The sequence below is a fragment of the Ruditapes philippinarum genome, unplaced genomic scaffold, assembly GCF_026571515.1.
Source record: "Ruditapes philippinarum isolate M1 unplaced genomic scaffold, ASM2657151v2 ctg13813_1_1_1_1, whole genome shotgun sequence".
NCBI lineage: Eukaryota > Metazoa > Mollusca > Bivalvia > Venerida > Veneridae > Ruditapes > Ruditapes philippinarum.
In genome coordinates, this window is record NW_026857777.1 from 11,532 (window position 1) to 28,870 (window position 17,339).

At 32.2% G+C, this 17,339-nt stretch overlaps 1 protein-coding gene across 2 annotated transcripts; it reads right to left on the reverse strand.

The window, feature by feature from the left end:
* Positions 1-9,415: 9,415 nt before the first annotated feature.
* Positions 9,416-14,489, reverse strand: LOC132750994 (uncharacterized). 2 transcript variants are annotated; one of them, XM_060741093.1, is made up of 2 exons: positions 13,776-14,489; positions 9,416-12,948 (listed from the first exon to the last, which is right to left on the reverse strand). In XM_060741093.1, exon 2 carries the CDS (start codon positions 11,525-11,527, stop codon positions 9,737-9,739), a length of 1,791 nt encoding a protein of 596 aa, XP_060597076.1. In that variant the 5' UTR covers positions 11,528-12,948; positions 13,776-14,489; the 3' UTR covers positions 9,416-9,736. Both variants share the same exon structure in this region, with proteins under 2 accessions (XP_060597076.1, XP_060597077.1).
* Positions 14,490-17,339: the final 2,850 nt, after the last annotated feature.

Here is a 17,339-nt window from a genome sequence, read left to right on the forward strand (position 1 = left end):
AACAGCGATTGTTTTTAATAGAAAACATGTCAAATTTCACTATTTTAATTGAAAGTGAATAAAAAAAATAAGCATACCTTATCAAAAAAAGCATTTATTTTCTTTATTTATGTGTCATTTCGCGACCAGACGGCCGATTTTCAACTTTCAACTTTCCATTTGAAGGTCATTGTTCGCCGTTGTACTTAGTTGATACGGATCAGTTATAAAATTAATATGCGTCTGCGGAACCGATAAAAACCGATACCATACCGCGCCAAAAAAGTTGATTTCGCTGTCCGCCCTGCGTTCTACTGCTCATTCACGGTAAACAATGGGTGTGGGAAAATAGTCCGTTCACGGATCAAATTACTTTTAAGGGTAATAAAACTTATATCACAACAAACAGTTATGATTAATCATAACATCTATGCATTTTTTTATTCAATAATAATTAAATTATTTAAAAGCCAGCTGTTACAAAAACATAGATTTTTCCAATATTTATGCGGCCATTACGCTAAAAGGTCACGTGACTTGAACCCCCTAGTATGTTAGGGCCGAGCCGACACTTATTCAAATCAAATACATATAATTAGACAATATATCAGTAAACTTACGTGTGCCATACCCCTAGATCTACAAATGTCGGCTGGCTGGTCGGCTAAAACAAAATTAAGAAACGAAAGGTTGATCTACATACCCGATACCGCCCATTTCTTAAAACAGACGGGCCGAAACAGACTGACATGGCCTACAGTACCTGTAAGCATTAATAAAAACGAATGACAGACTATTCTCTCCCTTACCAGTTCCTCTCCCTGACGGTTCTCTCCCTAACCGTTTCCTCCCCTGACGGTTCTCTCCCAAATTTGAAATATGCAGACAGTTCTCCCCCAATTTTATTTTCATAAGTAATCATTTTAGTTTTGACTTAATCTAATAATATTTCTTAATGAAGATTATTAAAAAAAAGTGTTTGATATTAACTGCATTTTATGTTTTATGTTTATCAGCTGAAAAGTGTTTGTAAATTTAACACCTTTTTCAGTATTTTAATCCTATCAACACCTTTATTGTGAGAGATATAGATCAGTGGACAGTGATTGATATACACCTGTAATTATGTTAAGGTCTAGCTTGTGATGTTCATTTATTTGTTAAATAGATCTAGTGAATAAGGTGGAAACAAATATGTTCTAAAAAATAAATATAAACAACAACTGGTATGCAAACACATTCCACATTTACTTTTTTACGAAATTGATTTAAACACATGTAGTCATTAACTTGAAACAATATATAATACAAAATAACTAATATAATACTTATTCATCAACACCTTTTCACAGCTATTTTAATCTAATCAACACCAAGGAATTAATAAACACCTCAATTATCACTGACAGCAAACTTAATGCATACATGTGTGTATTGAACTTTTTTCATTATAGAAGAAGAAAATTTTATTTAACTTATACATTTACATGTATCTCGTTATACATCAATACATATAAAACATTTTACAAAAGTTTAGCAATTAGAATTTATTAATTATTTTTGCCTATAAATTTCATTTTTATTTATTAAAAAAAATTAATAATAATAATATCTTATGATTATCCTAATCAAGTAAATTATTCATTAATTATTTTCAATGACTAAAACACATTAAAAAGTATACATTACATCTAATTAAAAATCAGAATAATTAACTAATATCATCATTGATCAATTATTATTATATGTTAAAAAAAGTTTTTCTAATTCAATTTATATCAATTGATAATAAAGTTACAAATTTATTTAAACATCTAAATACTTCAATAAAAATATTTTTCTCTACTGTAATTATATTAATATTTGATAATAAACTTACTGATTTATTGTTGCTGATGATGTTAACAAAATTGAAACTTGAATTAAACATTAGAATACTTCATTAAAGTATTTTTCTCTCTCATTTATTACAATTTATAATAACGTACCCATTTATTTAACATCTAAACACTTCAATTAAATCTCTTTTTTTCTAATTTATATCAATTTATAATAAACCTACCCATTTATTTATCATCTAAATACTTTAATAATAATGTAATTATAAAAATAACAATGGGCAGGAACTGTCTTCTAATTTGCAAATATGCAGACAGTTCTCCCCCAAAATAGGGAGAGAACCGTCAGGGAGGAAACGTCAGGGGAGGAACTGGTAAGGGAGAGAATAGTCTGACTACCCTTTTGATATACATATCATTTATTTTAAATTTAGTTCCCTTTGTATAAAAAGTATCCCTAATGCGTGAAGGAAAAACAATCCATTTCTCCAGCATATAATCTTTCAAAACATTAAAAAATGATGTGTAAACAAACTTTCATTATGATACTATATATTCAATTTATATAATAAATTATATTTTGTTAAATAATTGTAATTTATAACCATTCGTTGTGTCTTATTTCCAAATATTTTCAAATTAAACAAATCTTCCACAGCAGCAAAAAGACCTCTCGCATGCTTCTTTTTAAAGAAGCAAACTTGTAGAAATCAGAGAACGAGATGTGACCATTATCTTTGAAAGGGATGATAGATCAGTTTTGCAGAGCCAATGTCTGCGATAGTTTTTTATATGAGAAAAAATATATTTACTTATGTGTCAATATAAAATAATTTAATTTATTGTGGTTTTCAGGAGTATTTACATCCTGGATATAAGACCAAGTATCTTATCATGATGATACAGTAAAAGATGAAATTAAAAGAATGTCGAGTTATAACGGCAAGTGATTAACGTACTTAAGTACAACCGTTATATTGTTTATGAATTAAATAAACTGGCAAGACAAAACCATTTTGTGCTACAGTTATATTCATGTACAAGATTAAATATTTTGGCATTTGTTTCATCGCTGAGACCTCTGTCGCCATAGAGTACAGTTGACAATGTAACTGTTGTTATTTGTTAAATCTGTTCTTTAAATCTCACCACACTGACAGAAGGGGTCATCAATTATGTTTTTAGAAAAACTGCACTTATTTGCAATAACTTAAAATAAATGTGCTAATTCGACCATGATTTCATTGCATGAAACATTATGCCCAAAAAATAATTTCTATTTCTAAAAATCTTGGACGGTTGTTTGCACCTGACAGTGCCGTTCATTAACAGGCTCAATCAATATCTGGAAAAAGTGATCCCTCGAAAGCATTAAAAACAGCAAAATTGCATGAAAATTGCAGACTGTTTGCTTGAGTCTGTACATGAGGGTCACTGAAAAAGTGCAAAATCCCTGCAAACCGAGTCTGCAAGATTTGTAATTTTGCCGTTGTGGGCTTTCTGATTTTTTCCTATTTTTCTATTTTAGTCCCTTGTTACAGTTTCAAATATATACTCATTTGCCGAAAAACAAAACAAAATATCTTTTCTCCTTTTGGTTTGTTGGCAATTGGTTAAATTAAACTGAATAGGTATGTATGGAACAGAGAAAACAAGACTGATCCCCAAAGATCAACCTGTGTAGGATACCTAGACGGTTAATACTATTTACTTGTACTGACTAGCAAAGGGACATATGGACGAACATTCAATAATATATTTTATAAAAAAGTTTATGTACCTAAATTCTTACTTTCTCGATTTTGGTTTGTTTGGTTTTACGGCGCACAAACACAGTATAAAACATATGGTGCCGAGACAGGAAAGATGACTTTGGTTTTCATCGGTATTAGGAGTCAAAACTTCCTCACCTGCTACAACCAAAGATGCATTAACTTCCAGTTGATTTTTTTTTTCATTATTTCATGAACAAATATAATTCGACTTAATCTGTTCTCTTACTTAATTTATGACCGCAGGCTTTAACACCATATTGTAAAGAAAATAACAATAACCATTCTATTCCGTGAATATCGCTCTCACTTGTTAATCTTAAAGATCGATAAAATTTGTAACACTACAAGTATAAGTTTAATACAGAACCATTATTCCTAATGTTTAAAGTAGTCATTTGTTATTTATGTTTAAACGTTAATTTTGCCTCTAAACAGCTGTTATATGTAATTATTTTACACAGACTCTTATTATTTCAATTGTCCATTTGTATATATTCACGTGCATTTTACACTGTTGTTAAGGTGACCTATAGGCCTATAAGGCCGGGTGTTCTTTATTTACATTGTATATATGTAATTTTCATGTACGAAAACACATGTCACTATAATAAAAGATTATTATTATTATATTATTATTATTATATAAGTCGAACACGATAACGTTTACATTATTCCGTCGTATCATTTGTGCAAGAAATTAAATTATTACATTTTTCTTTTTTACTACAATATAAAAGGGTAAAAGTGAACATAAAAATGTAAATCCGGGTAGCGACGTGATTAGAGAGTTCATGTTAATATGAGAATTTAGGTAATGAAAATGATTTTACGAGTTAAAATCTGCAATTTTGCACATGCTTTTATTATTGCTTTTACTTTCAGAATATAACTTTCTTATAGTTAATCAGGAAACTTTCCATTCGTCTTTTTATAAACCTGCAAGTAATCTAATGTTTTGTACAATTTAAAATTAAACTTATAGCGGTTACGCATTATTGAATGTATTTGACTTTTTAATGGTCATTGAACAAACCGAATACATGTTGTATTATCTATTTTATTCTTAAATCCCTCCACGCATACTGATATTTAAGAGCGGACAGGATCACCGCCATCTAGATTGATATAATATAAAAAATGACAAAGTTTGAACCTCCCCAGTGACCTTGACCTTAGTGGTAGAAACCCGAGTCTTGTTTGCGACACACCATACATCTTTGGTTATTTCATATGTGAAAGAAAAATTACAATCCTTCTATTCATACTGAAATTTCAGAGCGGACACAACCACCACCTTCTATTTTTACATAACATAAAAAAATGACAAAGTTTGAACCCCCACAGTGACCTTTACCTTAGTGGTAGAAACCCGAGTCTTGTCCGCGACACACCATACATCAATGGTTATTTCATATTTGAAAGAAAAATGAAAATACTTTCATGCATACTGAAGTTTCAGAGCGGACACGACCACCACTGTCTATATGTATAAAGCGGGACGGACGGACTGACGACCTGACAGACGGACGGTTCGATTTTGATATGCTTTCCTTCGGGGGCATAAAAAACCAAAAACGTTACAAGCTGCATAGACTTGCGCAATGAACGAACAAAATTTCAGAGCTGGATTTTCTGGCAGAGTAGGAAAGTTTTCTAATTCTCAAAATCACACAAGATACAATACAAGAGGACATCATGTGCGTAATTGTAGATTTAAGAAAAATGAAATATTTTCTGTATTTCACCGACAAAATTGTTCACGATTTAGGAAAAATAACAGCAATCATAATTTGAAATCAAAGATTTAGTGCTGGAAATGTAATGATTTTGGATATATTATGCGAGAATGTTGTAAACAACAATTTTTACGACAGAAACAAAATAAATTTTCAGGAAAACTAGCAAGTTCCTGTCACAAAGGGGTCTCTGACAGGAACAATAAAAAACCAAAAATAGTACAGCGTTAGCGAGTAGTTCTAATTCATTTTTGATAAAAATTAAAAACTATAAATACAGATCAGTAGTCGATTCAGGTACTGAAGTTTGTCTTCTGCATCGCAGAATATATAGAAAATTGAACAATCCTCGTAAAATTATAAAACAGAAAATAGGTTTTCATTCACTTCGTTCGCTCGAAAATTGATTTCTTAAAACTCTGTAGAAGAAGAAGAAGAAGAAGAATTTATTCATTATAGTGACTTGCGATACATCTATATAGTACAAACAAATATAAAACAATTACAGAACAAATAAATCGCCCGGCCCCATGGACCTATAAGTCACTGTTTATAGAAAAACGTCATTTATTTAAACATAGACAATCGAGTTGATTTAACGTCTTATGAATAAATATATATATATATGAATAGTATTAATATGTTTAAAACATAGCACCTGCCTAAACTTATCATTAAAGTGTATATAGTTCGATGATAAACTTTCCTGAAAATCCTTAAGTTCGAGTAGGTAATACATATAATTACACTTCAGTATTTCTATAAATGATATTCCGTCTATGTAAATAAGCTTTCACTAAGTATTTTGCAATCTTTCTAACGTGGTTTGAAAACAAGAAGATTAATTTGTCATCGACATTCAAATCCATAAATACATTATCATTTAATATTTCACCAAATGATTGCGATCTTATTTCATTATATTTTGGACAATTAAGCAAGAAATGTACTTCGTTTTCAACACGACTGTCATTGCATAGCCTACAAAGTCTATCATTCAACGGTTCTCCAATATATCTTACTGTTTTGACTCTAAGTGGAAGGATCCCGCATCTAAATTGTGCTATAATGGAGCGTTCATATTTCGACAAATTAAATAAAACATAGTCCTCTGTGTTAAAATTGCACTTAAATAATTTGTAAGTTCTAAGCTTTGGAGTGTTTTGCACAGTTTCTATCCACTGTCTACTATAGAGGGTTTTTAGTTTCAGTTCAGCGGTTTGAAGATCAATTATGGATCTGCTGTAATAAGCATGCGAGAGATCAAGGAGGGCAAAATTTTTGATTTTATCTCACTTTCACCCCGTTATTGGGTTTCATAGCATATAGTCTTGATCAAACCTTTTGGTAATCCCATCGCTTTTTCAAAATTTATCAAAAACTATTCCGAACTAAGCCCTTTCAAACCCCCTACCCTAACGAAATTGGTAAACCCCCCCCAAGCAAACCCGGGGAAAATGCCCGCCCATTTTGGGGGTAAAAGGGGACCCCCAAATAATATCTTTATAATCTATTGTGAAAGTTTTTTTAAAAGTTTTTTTATCCCCAAAAAAAGAAAAGAAACCCGTAATTTCCTGACTGGAACAACAAAAATTTTAAAAACAAAATTTTTTTATATGATTTTAAACCCGAAATCCGTAATAACCCTATTTTATTAATTAACCCCCCAAAACCCGGCTGGCTGCCTTTCCGATTGCCTCAAAAATGACCCGTTAAACGATAACATTTCATCAAATATAACACCAAGATATTTGTATTCAGTAACTACATCCAATGTATTGCTACCAACATGATAGTTGAATTGTGTTCTTGGTAGACGCGGTTTTCTGAAGTGCAAACATTTTGATTTCTCTGTATTTATCAAAACGCGCCATTTTTTTACACCACTCATGAAGTATATCTAACATTTTTTGTAAGTCAATTTCTGATTTTGCGATCAGAGCAATGTCATCTGCGTAAAGTAAAATAGAAATCGAGGCATTGTTAATAGTCACACCAAGTTCAAGGTCATTAATTTCTCGGACTAGATCATTTACAAAAATTGCGAAAGGCGTCGGCGAGAAATTACTTCCCATGGCGACGCCTGACTTACAGTCAAACCAAGATGTAACGTTGTTGTTTATTCGAATACATGAAATTGTGTGTTTGTACATACTTTTCACTGCATTGTAAACTTTCCCGTCTATTCCATTTAGTAGAAGCTTGTAAAATAACATATCTCTATCTACAAAGTCAAAAGCATGATGTATGATTATACCTGTATTTAAAAACAATGGAAAGCCAAGAACACAACCTATGAATTACAGACCGATAACACTCCTGCCTTGCATTTATAAACTCTTTGAAAAAGTATTACACGAACGATTAAACAATTGGGTAAATGAAAATAAAATAGCTTTCCCAAATAGGCAGCAAAATGCTTACCAAAAGTGCACAGGAGCAATAACAGCATCCTTTAATTTACAAGAAGGCATTTACCAGAATAATGAACTAAATAGTAATGTATATGTATGCATGTTAGATACTAAACAGGCTTTTAATACGGTTTGGTTAGATGGTGTTTTCTACAAAATGTCAAATTTAGGTATAACTGGTAAAATTTGGACACTTCTAGTTGATGCACACACAAATATGTCTAGTTGTGTCGCTGCTAATGGCCTTTAATCTACGTTCTTCCCAGTAAGACAAGGCATTAGACAAGGAGGGACGATCTCTACTTGGCTCTATAAATTGTTTATAGATGATTTGATAAACGAATTAGAAAACAGTGAATTAGGAGTAAACATCCTTCATCTTTCTGTAGGGGCGACAACTCTTGCAGATGATATAGCCCTATCAGCAGCTAACCCCACAGGCCTTCAAGAAATGCTTGATATTACACATAAATATACATGTAAATACAGGTACAACATAAACCCACTGAAAAGTAACATTATAGTATTTGGTAAAAAACGAAAAACACCCCAGGTTCAACTATCAATAGGAGGTTGTCCTATCGATCAGGTTCGTAGTGTTAAACATGTAGGAATTTTCCTAAATGACAAACTAAATGACACAGACAAGGTCGAGCGTGCATGCGAAAAAGCAAAAGCATCCCTTTTTTCTCTACTATCACTTAAAATAGACCCGGCCCACATAAATCCAATCAAATCGGCTTCGCTTATTTCAAACATTTGTATACCTAGATTATTGTATGGTTGCGAATTGTGGTCTAACCTTAAGAAAACTGACTATAAACGACTTGATAGATTTGTTAGACTAGCTGCAAAAAAGATACAAGGGTTCTCTGTGCTAACACGAACGGATATGTGTCTTAGTATGTTAGGCTGGAAAAATATTGAATCTGAAATAGAGCTTAGAAAACTAGGGTTTTTAAGACAATTATGTGACATGCCAAACACTGTTTTAGCAAAACATGTGTTTAATGTGAGATTATCAATTTATGTATGTACCGCAGAGGAAAAACAGCGTGGGTTTGTCCCAGATATCGTAACTATTCTTAGGAAATATAATCTCTCAATGTACTTAATAAAGTATATAGAAAGTGGTGTTTTTCCATCAAAAGAGTCATGGAAAATACTATGCAAAACAAAAATGAATATTCTTGAAACAGAAAAATGGACCCTAAGGATGGTTAATGATGATGACTTTAATAGATTTCGTTTTTTACATACAAACATAGAGAGATCAATTCTATGGGAATGTTCTTATAACTCAACAAGCTTAGAACACGCTGTCCAGATTAGCAAATTATGGATAAGCAATTGTAATAATACAAACATTTCAATGTGTCTTGATTGTGGAACACTCTGCTATGATATCATAAAACATGTTGTTGTAACTTGTAATAGAATGGACATTTTTCGCGAAGAATTGTTTAAAACTTTGTATAATTTATTTGGCAAAGATGTTGTTTCAGAAATATTATTAAGTGATAGCGAAACGAAGCTTCAAAAACTTATAGGCAGACGCCTGTTATCACTACAAAACAGGAATGTTCATAAACATTTTTTAAGAATAGCAATCGCTTATGTTTACTATTGCATTAAAAATGCACGATGTATGCAAATCTCGCAGAGACGATGATTTTGCTTTAAAAGTACCATGTTAAATATGCGTTGTCATAATTATGTCTTTTAGAAAGAAAATACGATACTGGCATCAGTGATAGCGGTATAAGCATCTTAAGTATACCACAAGAAAAATATATATAATGAAAATGTAAATATTTATGTACTCATATAATCTATATCAATTTGATGATTATTTCTAGTTTAAGTATAAAATTTGATCTGTACTTAACCAATATGTTATGCATGTTACTAACACCAATGTTTCATAGTTATGCAAAATTGTATATATGTTTAATTGTTAGCTTTCACTTTATAACATTGTATTATTATGTAAATCACTCAGATGTGGAAATAAAGAGTATATATATAAATATATGATCCTCACACGATCTTCCTCGCCTGAATCCATTCTGCTCATCGGCCAATAAGTTTTCGTTTTCTAAATAGAATGTTATTCTTTTGTTTATCAAAGAGCTATATAATTTACCTACACATGAAAGTAAAGATACACCTCTATAGTTCAACGGTAATCGTTTGTCAGAACTCTTGTCTTTTAGAATCGGACATATAATTGCCTTTCTCCAGTCGCTAGGAATAACACTCGTGTCGAAAATAAGTTGAAAAAGTTTATGCAATACTGCTATAACCGGGGGAAATTTTAAAACTGCATAAAGTAAATTATCGATGCCGCAGGCCGACTTCGATTTGGCACTCATTACAACGTTAACGATTTCTTCGATGGAGATATTATTATTCAGCAGTTCTTTTGGGGCGTAAAGAGGGTCAGAAATTGACATTTCAATTAATATATGTTTGTGTAACTTCGCTCTATTGTAGAATTCGGAGTCAAACTCGTCACTTCCGGTGCTATTATACAAGTTTTCGAAATCCCGTTTCCATTTGTCAAAAACTGCATTTTCATCTTTATCAATGCGCCCATGCTCATTAACTATTTCCATTGGTATCGAAGAGTCGGCTAGGTGCATTTGGTTCCATTTCTCTGTCAAAGCTTCGTTCCAGTACGGCTTAGCATTTTTGTTACGTTTACTTGTCCGGCGTGATGCATTATAACGTGGGATGCTGTGATTCATTTCATTGGTAATTGTTTCACACAACTTGTTATACAGTGAGTCTATTTCCTCTTGACTTTCCCGTGATGATTCTATGCTTTCTATAATTTCTAATAGAGCCCGTTTTGCTATATCTCTATCCATGAAATTATCGGGAATGAGATTAAGTTTATACCTTAACTGTGACGGTGTATTTGTATTATTATCTAATTGTCCGTTTTGAGGGATACAATAATCACAATTCAATGAGATGTGTGTCAATAACGCCGAGTGATCTGGTAGATATGATCTATCACCAATATATTCGTGTAATTCGTATTCATCAATAATACATTGCATTGATAATATTTTGAACATAATGCACTTTTGAAAAACGTCATGCGGCACACATATATAATCCACTACTGATTTTCCCTTTGGCGATATACTAGTGAATGCGTCATTTTCGAAGCGAGAATTCAAGGTGCAAAACTTTGAATCTATCAAGAAATCTATAAATTCTCGTCCATGCTGATTGATACAATTATCAATAGGTTTTCTTTCAGGCAAAGAGTCAACACTTTGTAATATATCTGATAATGTCCCTATTCTGGCGTTAAAATCAACAGCAAGAAAAATTGTATCATATTCACTATTTAAGTATATTATGGAAAGAATGTGTGCAAAAAAGGTCTGCGCATCTCTTCCCCAAACTGAGTTTTCCGGTGGTAGATATGCAGATATTACCATTGAACAGTAATTTGTATGCTTACATTTAAATTGCAGAGCAATGATTCCTTCAAATGAGCTTTCGATTATTGAAATTTCAAACACCTTAAATAAACGCGCTTTTACTAGAATTCCAACACCTCCCGAACCTCGAACTGCATTGACATGAATATTTTTACGATTATTACCGAACCAGACGTATCCATCTACATTTATGACTTTTTCCCTAGTTAAGTGAGTCTCACATATTGAAAAAATGTCAGCATCAATGGATTTAATAATAGCGCATCTTAAATCATTATTATTTTCAGTCCAACCGCTTACATTTAGGTGAGCTATTTTCAACATGCCTTGGGGCCAGGATTCATTCTATTGCATTCCGGAACTAGCATCAACTCGGAGCAGAAGGTTTCGCGGTACGTTCTTTGATACGACCGTTTGCGTCAATACGGAAGTTGTTGCCCTTCGGTATATTACGTAGGAGCATTCTGGCGTTATCTTCGTTGATACGTTGATACGGGCTTTTACTGTTCTTAAGGAAAACATTATTATAAGAAGCATGGTTTTGCAATGACATTTTTTTCCTGAGCACAGTAATTTTCTCTTGCAGTGTTCTAAAACTTATTTTCACCCATCCTGGTTTGTCGGGGAACCGTGAAGGGAGTCTTCTAGCAGCCTGTACAGATACACTATCGTTAGTTTCTTCCCCCAAGGCTTTGATGAGATCTTTTGCTCTAGCGAGGATATCTTCGCCTTCATTAAATGGAAGTCCGCTAGCGATAACTGTCAAATCTGGGTCATTTAGCGGATTATTTATTTGCACAGACGTCTGACCTCTTTGTGTACCGTTAATAGATTGATCCGTAACCCTTGAATGCTCTAGTGATTCTAACCTGTCTTGTAAGTTCTGAACACTTGTCAAGAGACCATCAATGCGTAAACTCTCTTTTGAGAGGTCAAAGGTCAACTGATCACGCAATATATTTATTTGTGTATCGATATGATGTGTCATCTCATTTTTGGCACTGTCAATCTTTTTTTCTAAGGAGACCTTCAATTCTTCCTGAGTATGTTTAAAGTCTTTCACTGTTATCAGAATCTCTCTTACCTGGCCTGCAAGTTCCATGACACATCCCATTCCTGATTGTATATAACTCTGTATATAACCTATAACCTATACTAATTGGTAGAAATGATCGTTATTCGAAATATGTTTATTAATAGATCGGTTAATTAAAATGCATCTTTAAGTAATAGATAGCACTTAATCATGAGCTTCAAATTGATTATTTACTTTATCCATGAATAACATGTGTGTATATAATGGCTTTGCGACAAGCATGGATCCAGACCAGCCTGCGCATCCGCGCAGTCTGATCAGGATCCATGCTGTTCGCTATCAGTTTATCTACTTATTATACGGTTTGGAAGCGAAAAGCATGGATCCTTATCAGACTGCGCGGATGCGCATGCTGGTCTGGATCCATGCTGGTCGCAAACGCATTATGTTGGTTTTGTCATGACACGGCTCATAAATATGTGAAACTGTCAACACTCATTATATAATGTTTAAATTGGGATAAGTCTTCTTATTGAAATTAACAAACGTTAAGAGCATTAGTTAATAAAATATGTTTAAAATTCAATATGAAAAGTAATTATTAAATATCAAATATTACATTAAAGATAAAATACTTATACTAGAGTACATCTTTCATTGGAATTCTTATCCTATGCATTTTATGGCAGTTGTCTTGTTATTCATATATCTGAAACAAAATTATGTTTATTGTAAATAATATTTATTAACCGATCTGATTATGGACGAAAATTCAAAATTATTGGTCTAACGATCACTGTCGTCCAACAGACAGAGAGGTGCGCGCGACCTCGCCGGTACAGTAAAACACCGCCTGACTAGACACTATTACAGTCAGCCTCTAGGATGTGAAACCATGTACATATAACCATGAAAAAAACATCTTCTTCGATGTACAACTATGTACATATAACCATGAACACCTTCTTCGATGTAAAACCATGTGACATAAGGTTCTACGATGTATGGCCGTCAACGTCAACAACAACAACAACAAAATTGTAGAACCAAATATACTTTTGTTCCTGTCTTCAACCAAAGAAGCCGAAAACCTCCGTTTATCAATATAATGTGTTTTTCTATATGTTATATAAACTTAAAAAAAACAGAGAAATACTTATGATAACTTAGTATGTAAAGCAGTTATTTGTGCGACGCTATGAGAAAAAGATATCCAAAATAAATACCTCATGAACATTTTTGAGAATTGTGCAACAGCAGACAAATTAAAAAAAATACTCAAAAACATTGCTATATAAATAAAGAAGTATATTTCTATCATCACTTTGCCGTATTCTTAAATTCAAGACAATCTCTTTTACAACGACGATACAACAAGAAAAGAGTTTACAGATATGCCATTAAATAATCGAATTTAACTATCAAATTGTGTATATAAAGTTTACGTTTACATATAGATCAATTTAGAAGAATCTTCAAGGAAATAAAACATTTATGAACAATTATGGATTTCAATTTAAACTAAAATCTACATACTATCTTCAATGATTTAAAATTTCCTCAACCAAGACATGCTGATATCAACATTCTACAGCGGGTACCTGTAAAAATAACAACGTTAAACAGGAAGTGTTCAATGCGCATGCACGAGAATAGACAATAGAACGTGGACATTTCATCATTTTTGTTTACTTTATTATTATTTTTGTAACCTTTCTGCTGTTATCATACATATAATTCTGTCAAATCAAATACTTTAAAGTTTTTCTAATTAAAATTCTTAAAATATTTTGTTCTTTGAAAATTGTTAACTTATTTGTTTGATGTTTAATATTTTAAGAATTGGAGGGAAATTGACAATTAATGACAAACCTATTTAGCTATATATTAAACGTAACTTTCTATAGCTTATAAAATGTTTTGTTGAATAACAGTTTTTTACTCTCTATATAGAACAACTCTCTATATGACAAATAATAAAGAATGACAGATTGTGTCCCTGTTACAAAATACTGGTCTGAATTACCTCAAAATGAAACGCAAAGTATACTTATTTCCCATATTTTGTATGATCTTCCGATCAAAGTTTTCAAAATCATCATAAGCTTTGATTACATAGTAAGGGAACTAATTAAACTGAATTATGACAAATATAATCATCATATACTCTCCCTTTAATCATAACCGGTATCTAATCCAGTTAACGTACAAATTGCACATTTCTATCTGGTGAAGGAAACAAAATATATAGAAAAGGAAATGAATGATTGAAACACTTCTATTGAATTTAATAACACTGATTATAGTGATACATACTTATAAATACATCCGGACATCTTACATGTTTCGTATATGTTAATACATGTATGTATAAATGTTTATATTTTGTATGTGTTAAAATTTCAATTTAAGGCACATTATGCTTTAGAAATTAATAATGTCTAAATTCTTTAGAAAGGTCAGATATGTGTTTGATAATATTTTGATAATGAATTTAGAGGATCTAAGATGTGAAAAAGCTGCAGAAAGTAACAAGGAATGTGCGGTGATGTGTTGTGTGTTGTAAAGGTAGCACACTGTAAACAAAGTACATTGTAGTATTTTGACATCCATACAAAATACTTATTGTCCAACAATATTGACCTGGCACTTCATTAATTTCCGTAAAGGTCATGTGATAAACAGTGGTATCTAACATATAAATCGATATCTTTGTTAACTACACACGCCAATGAGTTGTGGTGTATTGGTAAAGATGCCTGACTCCTGATCTGAAGTTCCCTGGTTCGATACCTCACTAACCCCACGTTATGAGAACATGCAATTTTTTATTCCATTTTGAAATTTACTTGCAAGAATTACTTTGAAATCGTTTTACTACATTTGGATTTTAGGATACCTTTTAAGTAGTGTTTTTTTATACAATTTTATTGTTTTATTTGATTTCATTATCTTTAATTATTAAAAAGGACAGCACGTTTACAATTTCAAATTAAAATACTACACAGATAGAATACACAACCAAAAATCAAGACGTTTTGCACGAGTTAAGAGAGAAATGGCAATTTTAAAGTAAGAAGAGAAAAAATATATAAGTGGCTGAACCAGGATTCGAACCTACGAGTGTACGTCTGTTTTCTTGAAGTGAAAACCCTTAACGACTGTGCTAAGAGGGATTTGTAATTTAGACCATTTAACAACTGGTTATATACATTCATATCGATTTACAAATAGATAGTAACGTTTACGGAATTTACCGACTATGGGGTCAAATGCAAGAGTGCCAGGTCAATGTTGTTGGACAATACTTGCTATTATAGTACATATTTCCAAAGAGCAAAGAAAGCAAAGTCCATCTTTTGGGTCAATTAGTAATCCGGAACATGTGGTAAGATACCAAAAGTAAAACAAGTTTTGAGGGATATAAATGATATCTTTTCAGGAGCTTAATGGGCCTTTAATTGTGTTTCTTAAATTTTAAAAGAACAAACATAGTTAAGAACTGTATACTATATTTATTGATATTGTAAGTCACACATTTCACTTTTTTTCGTGCTATATATAAAATGCAAGTGAAATTTGCTTCTTTATAAATAAACATGCGCAAGGTATTTGTGCAGCTGTGGAAGATCTCTTCTCTAATTGGTCAAATGGTGAGAAAGTAAGAGATTCTTATTGAAGAATTGCATTTGCGAACACTTACAACATATCGGCTATTTCCAACAGTGTCCGGATAATCTCTAATAATGAATACTCGACGAGTTGTTCCGAAGTAAAAGGACCAGTAAAATTTTGTGTATGTGCGTGTTTTTATTGATCTCGTGCGCACGAGATTTTATGACGTGCGCACGAGTTACTTACTCGTGCTAACGATATAATATGTCATGCGCACGAAATACTATGTCATGAGCACGAGATAATTTAGTCGTGCACACGAGTTACTATATGTCGTGAGCACGAGTTATTGTGTAGGCGCACGAGATAATGAAGTCGACAAGTTTCTTAGTCATGCGCACGAGATAACTAAATATATTATAAGAAGTACTATAATGACAATTTTGAGTATACAAATCAAATTTCACCATGCAACAGGAAACACTTTCAGGGCTTACTTACTGAAAACAATTAAACCATTTCATTAAACCAGTTTCAAGATATTTTCTAAATAATTTCCTTTATCTATTGTAATATGTCGCGGCTGATATATCAAGATTGAAACAAACACTAAATAAAATGTAAATGTAATAAGGAAGATATCCCAGCACGTTGATAACTTTGATTAAATATATAATTTTAGAGAATAATGCATGACGCGATTGTTTTGTGAAGTGGAAGTGCGCGTCAGACACTTGAAGTTTGTAAAATCCCGTCCTGCTTTATATCAATTAATAAAACTATTTTGTCTTGTTTTTTGTTGTTGTTAAAGTATATATACATTTTTCCTAACTTAAGAAAATATGATGTCATTGTTATGTAAGCATTATTTAAGTGGTATACATCACGGTGCATATCCATATCGGTACCCTCTTTGCGAAATATATATACTCAATGCACGACATATGCTTTTATTTGCGTTAATCGTTAAGTATGTAATATTTACATAAATAAAGAAATATTACATACCTAACGATTAACGCAAATAAAAGCATATGTCGTGCCTTGAGGGTACCTATGTGTAAAAAAACGAGAGGGTACCTGTGATATAAAAAATCAAACGAAGAGAGGTAGCCCGTGCCGCTGCAAAACTGAAAGTAGGGTGTTTTTATGAATTTTACAATTATTTTTGACAATGTTCTGCCATTTGTTCGAAGATGATATGTAAATGAACATACTAAATATGTATGATGCATATATAATCAAGCCACAGGTTCATTTCAGCCCCAAAAATATGTCGAGGTGATGGGCGAAGCAAGACATGTCGATTTTTTGTAGCTTATTGTGAATTTGTATTACATGAAAAACGGGAACATAACAAATCAGCACATAGATAAAACATTCTAGTGTTCCGTGGTATACATCTTTTCTACGTGTCATACCTTCTTTCCTTATTATATTGAATATTTACTGTATTGTTATCCATCGCTGGTTTGTTTTTAGCAG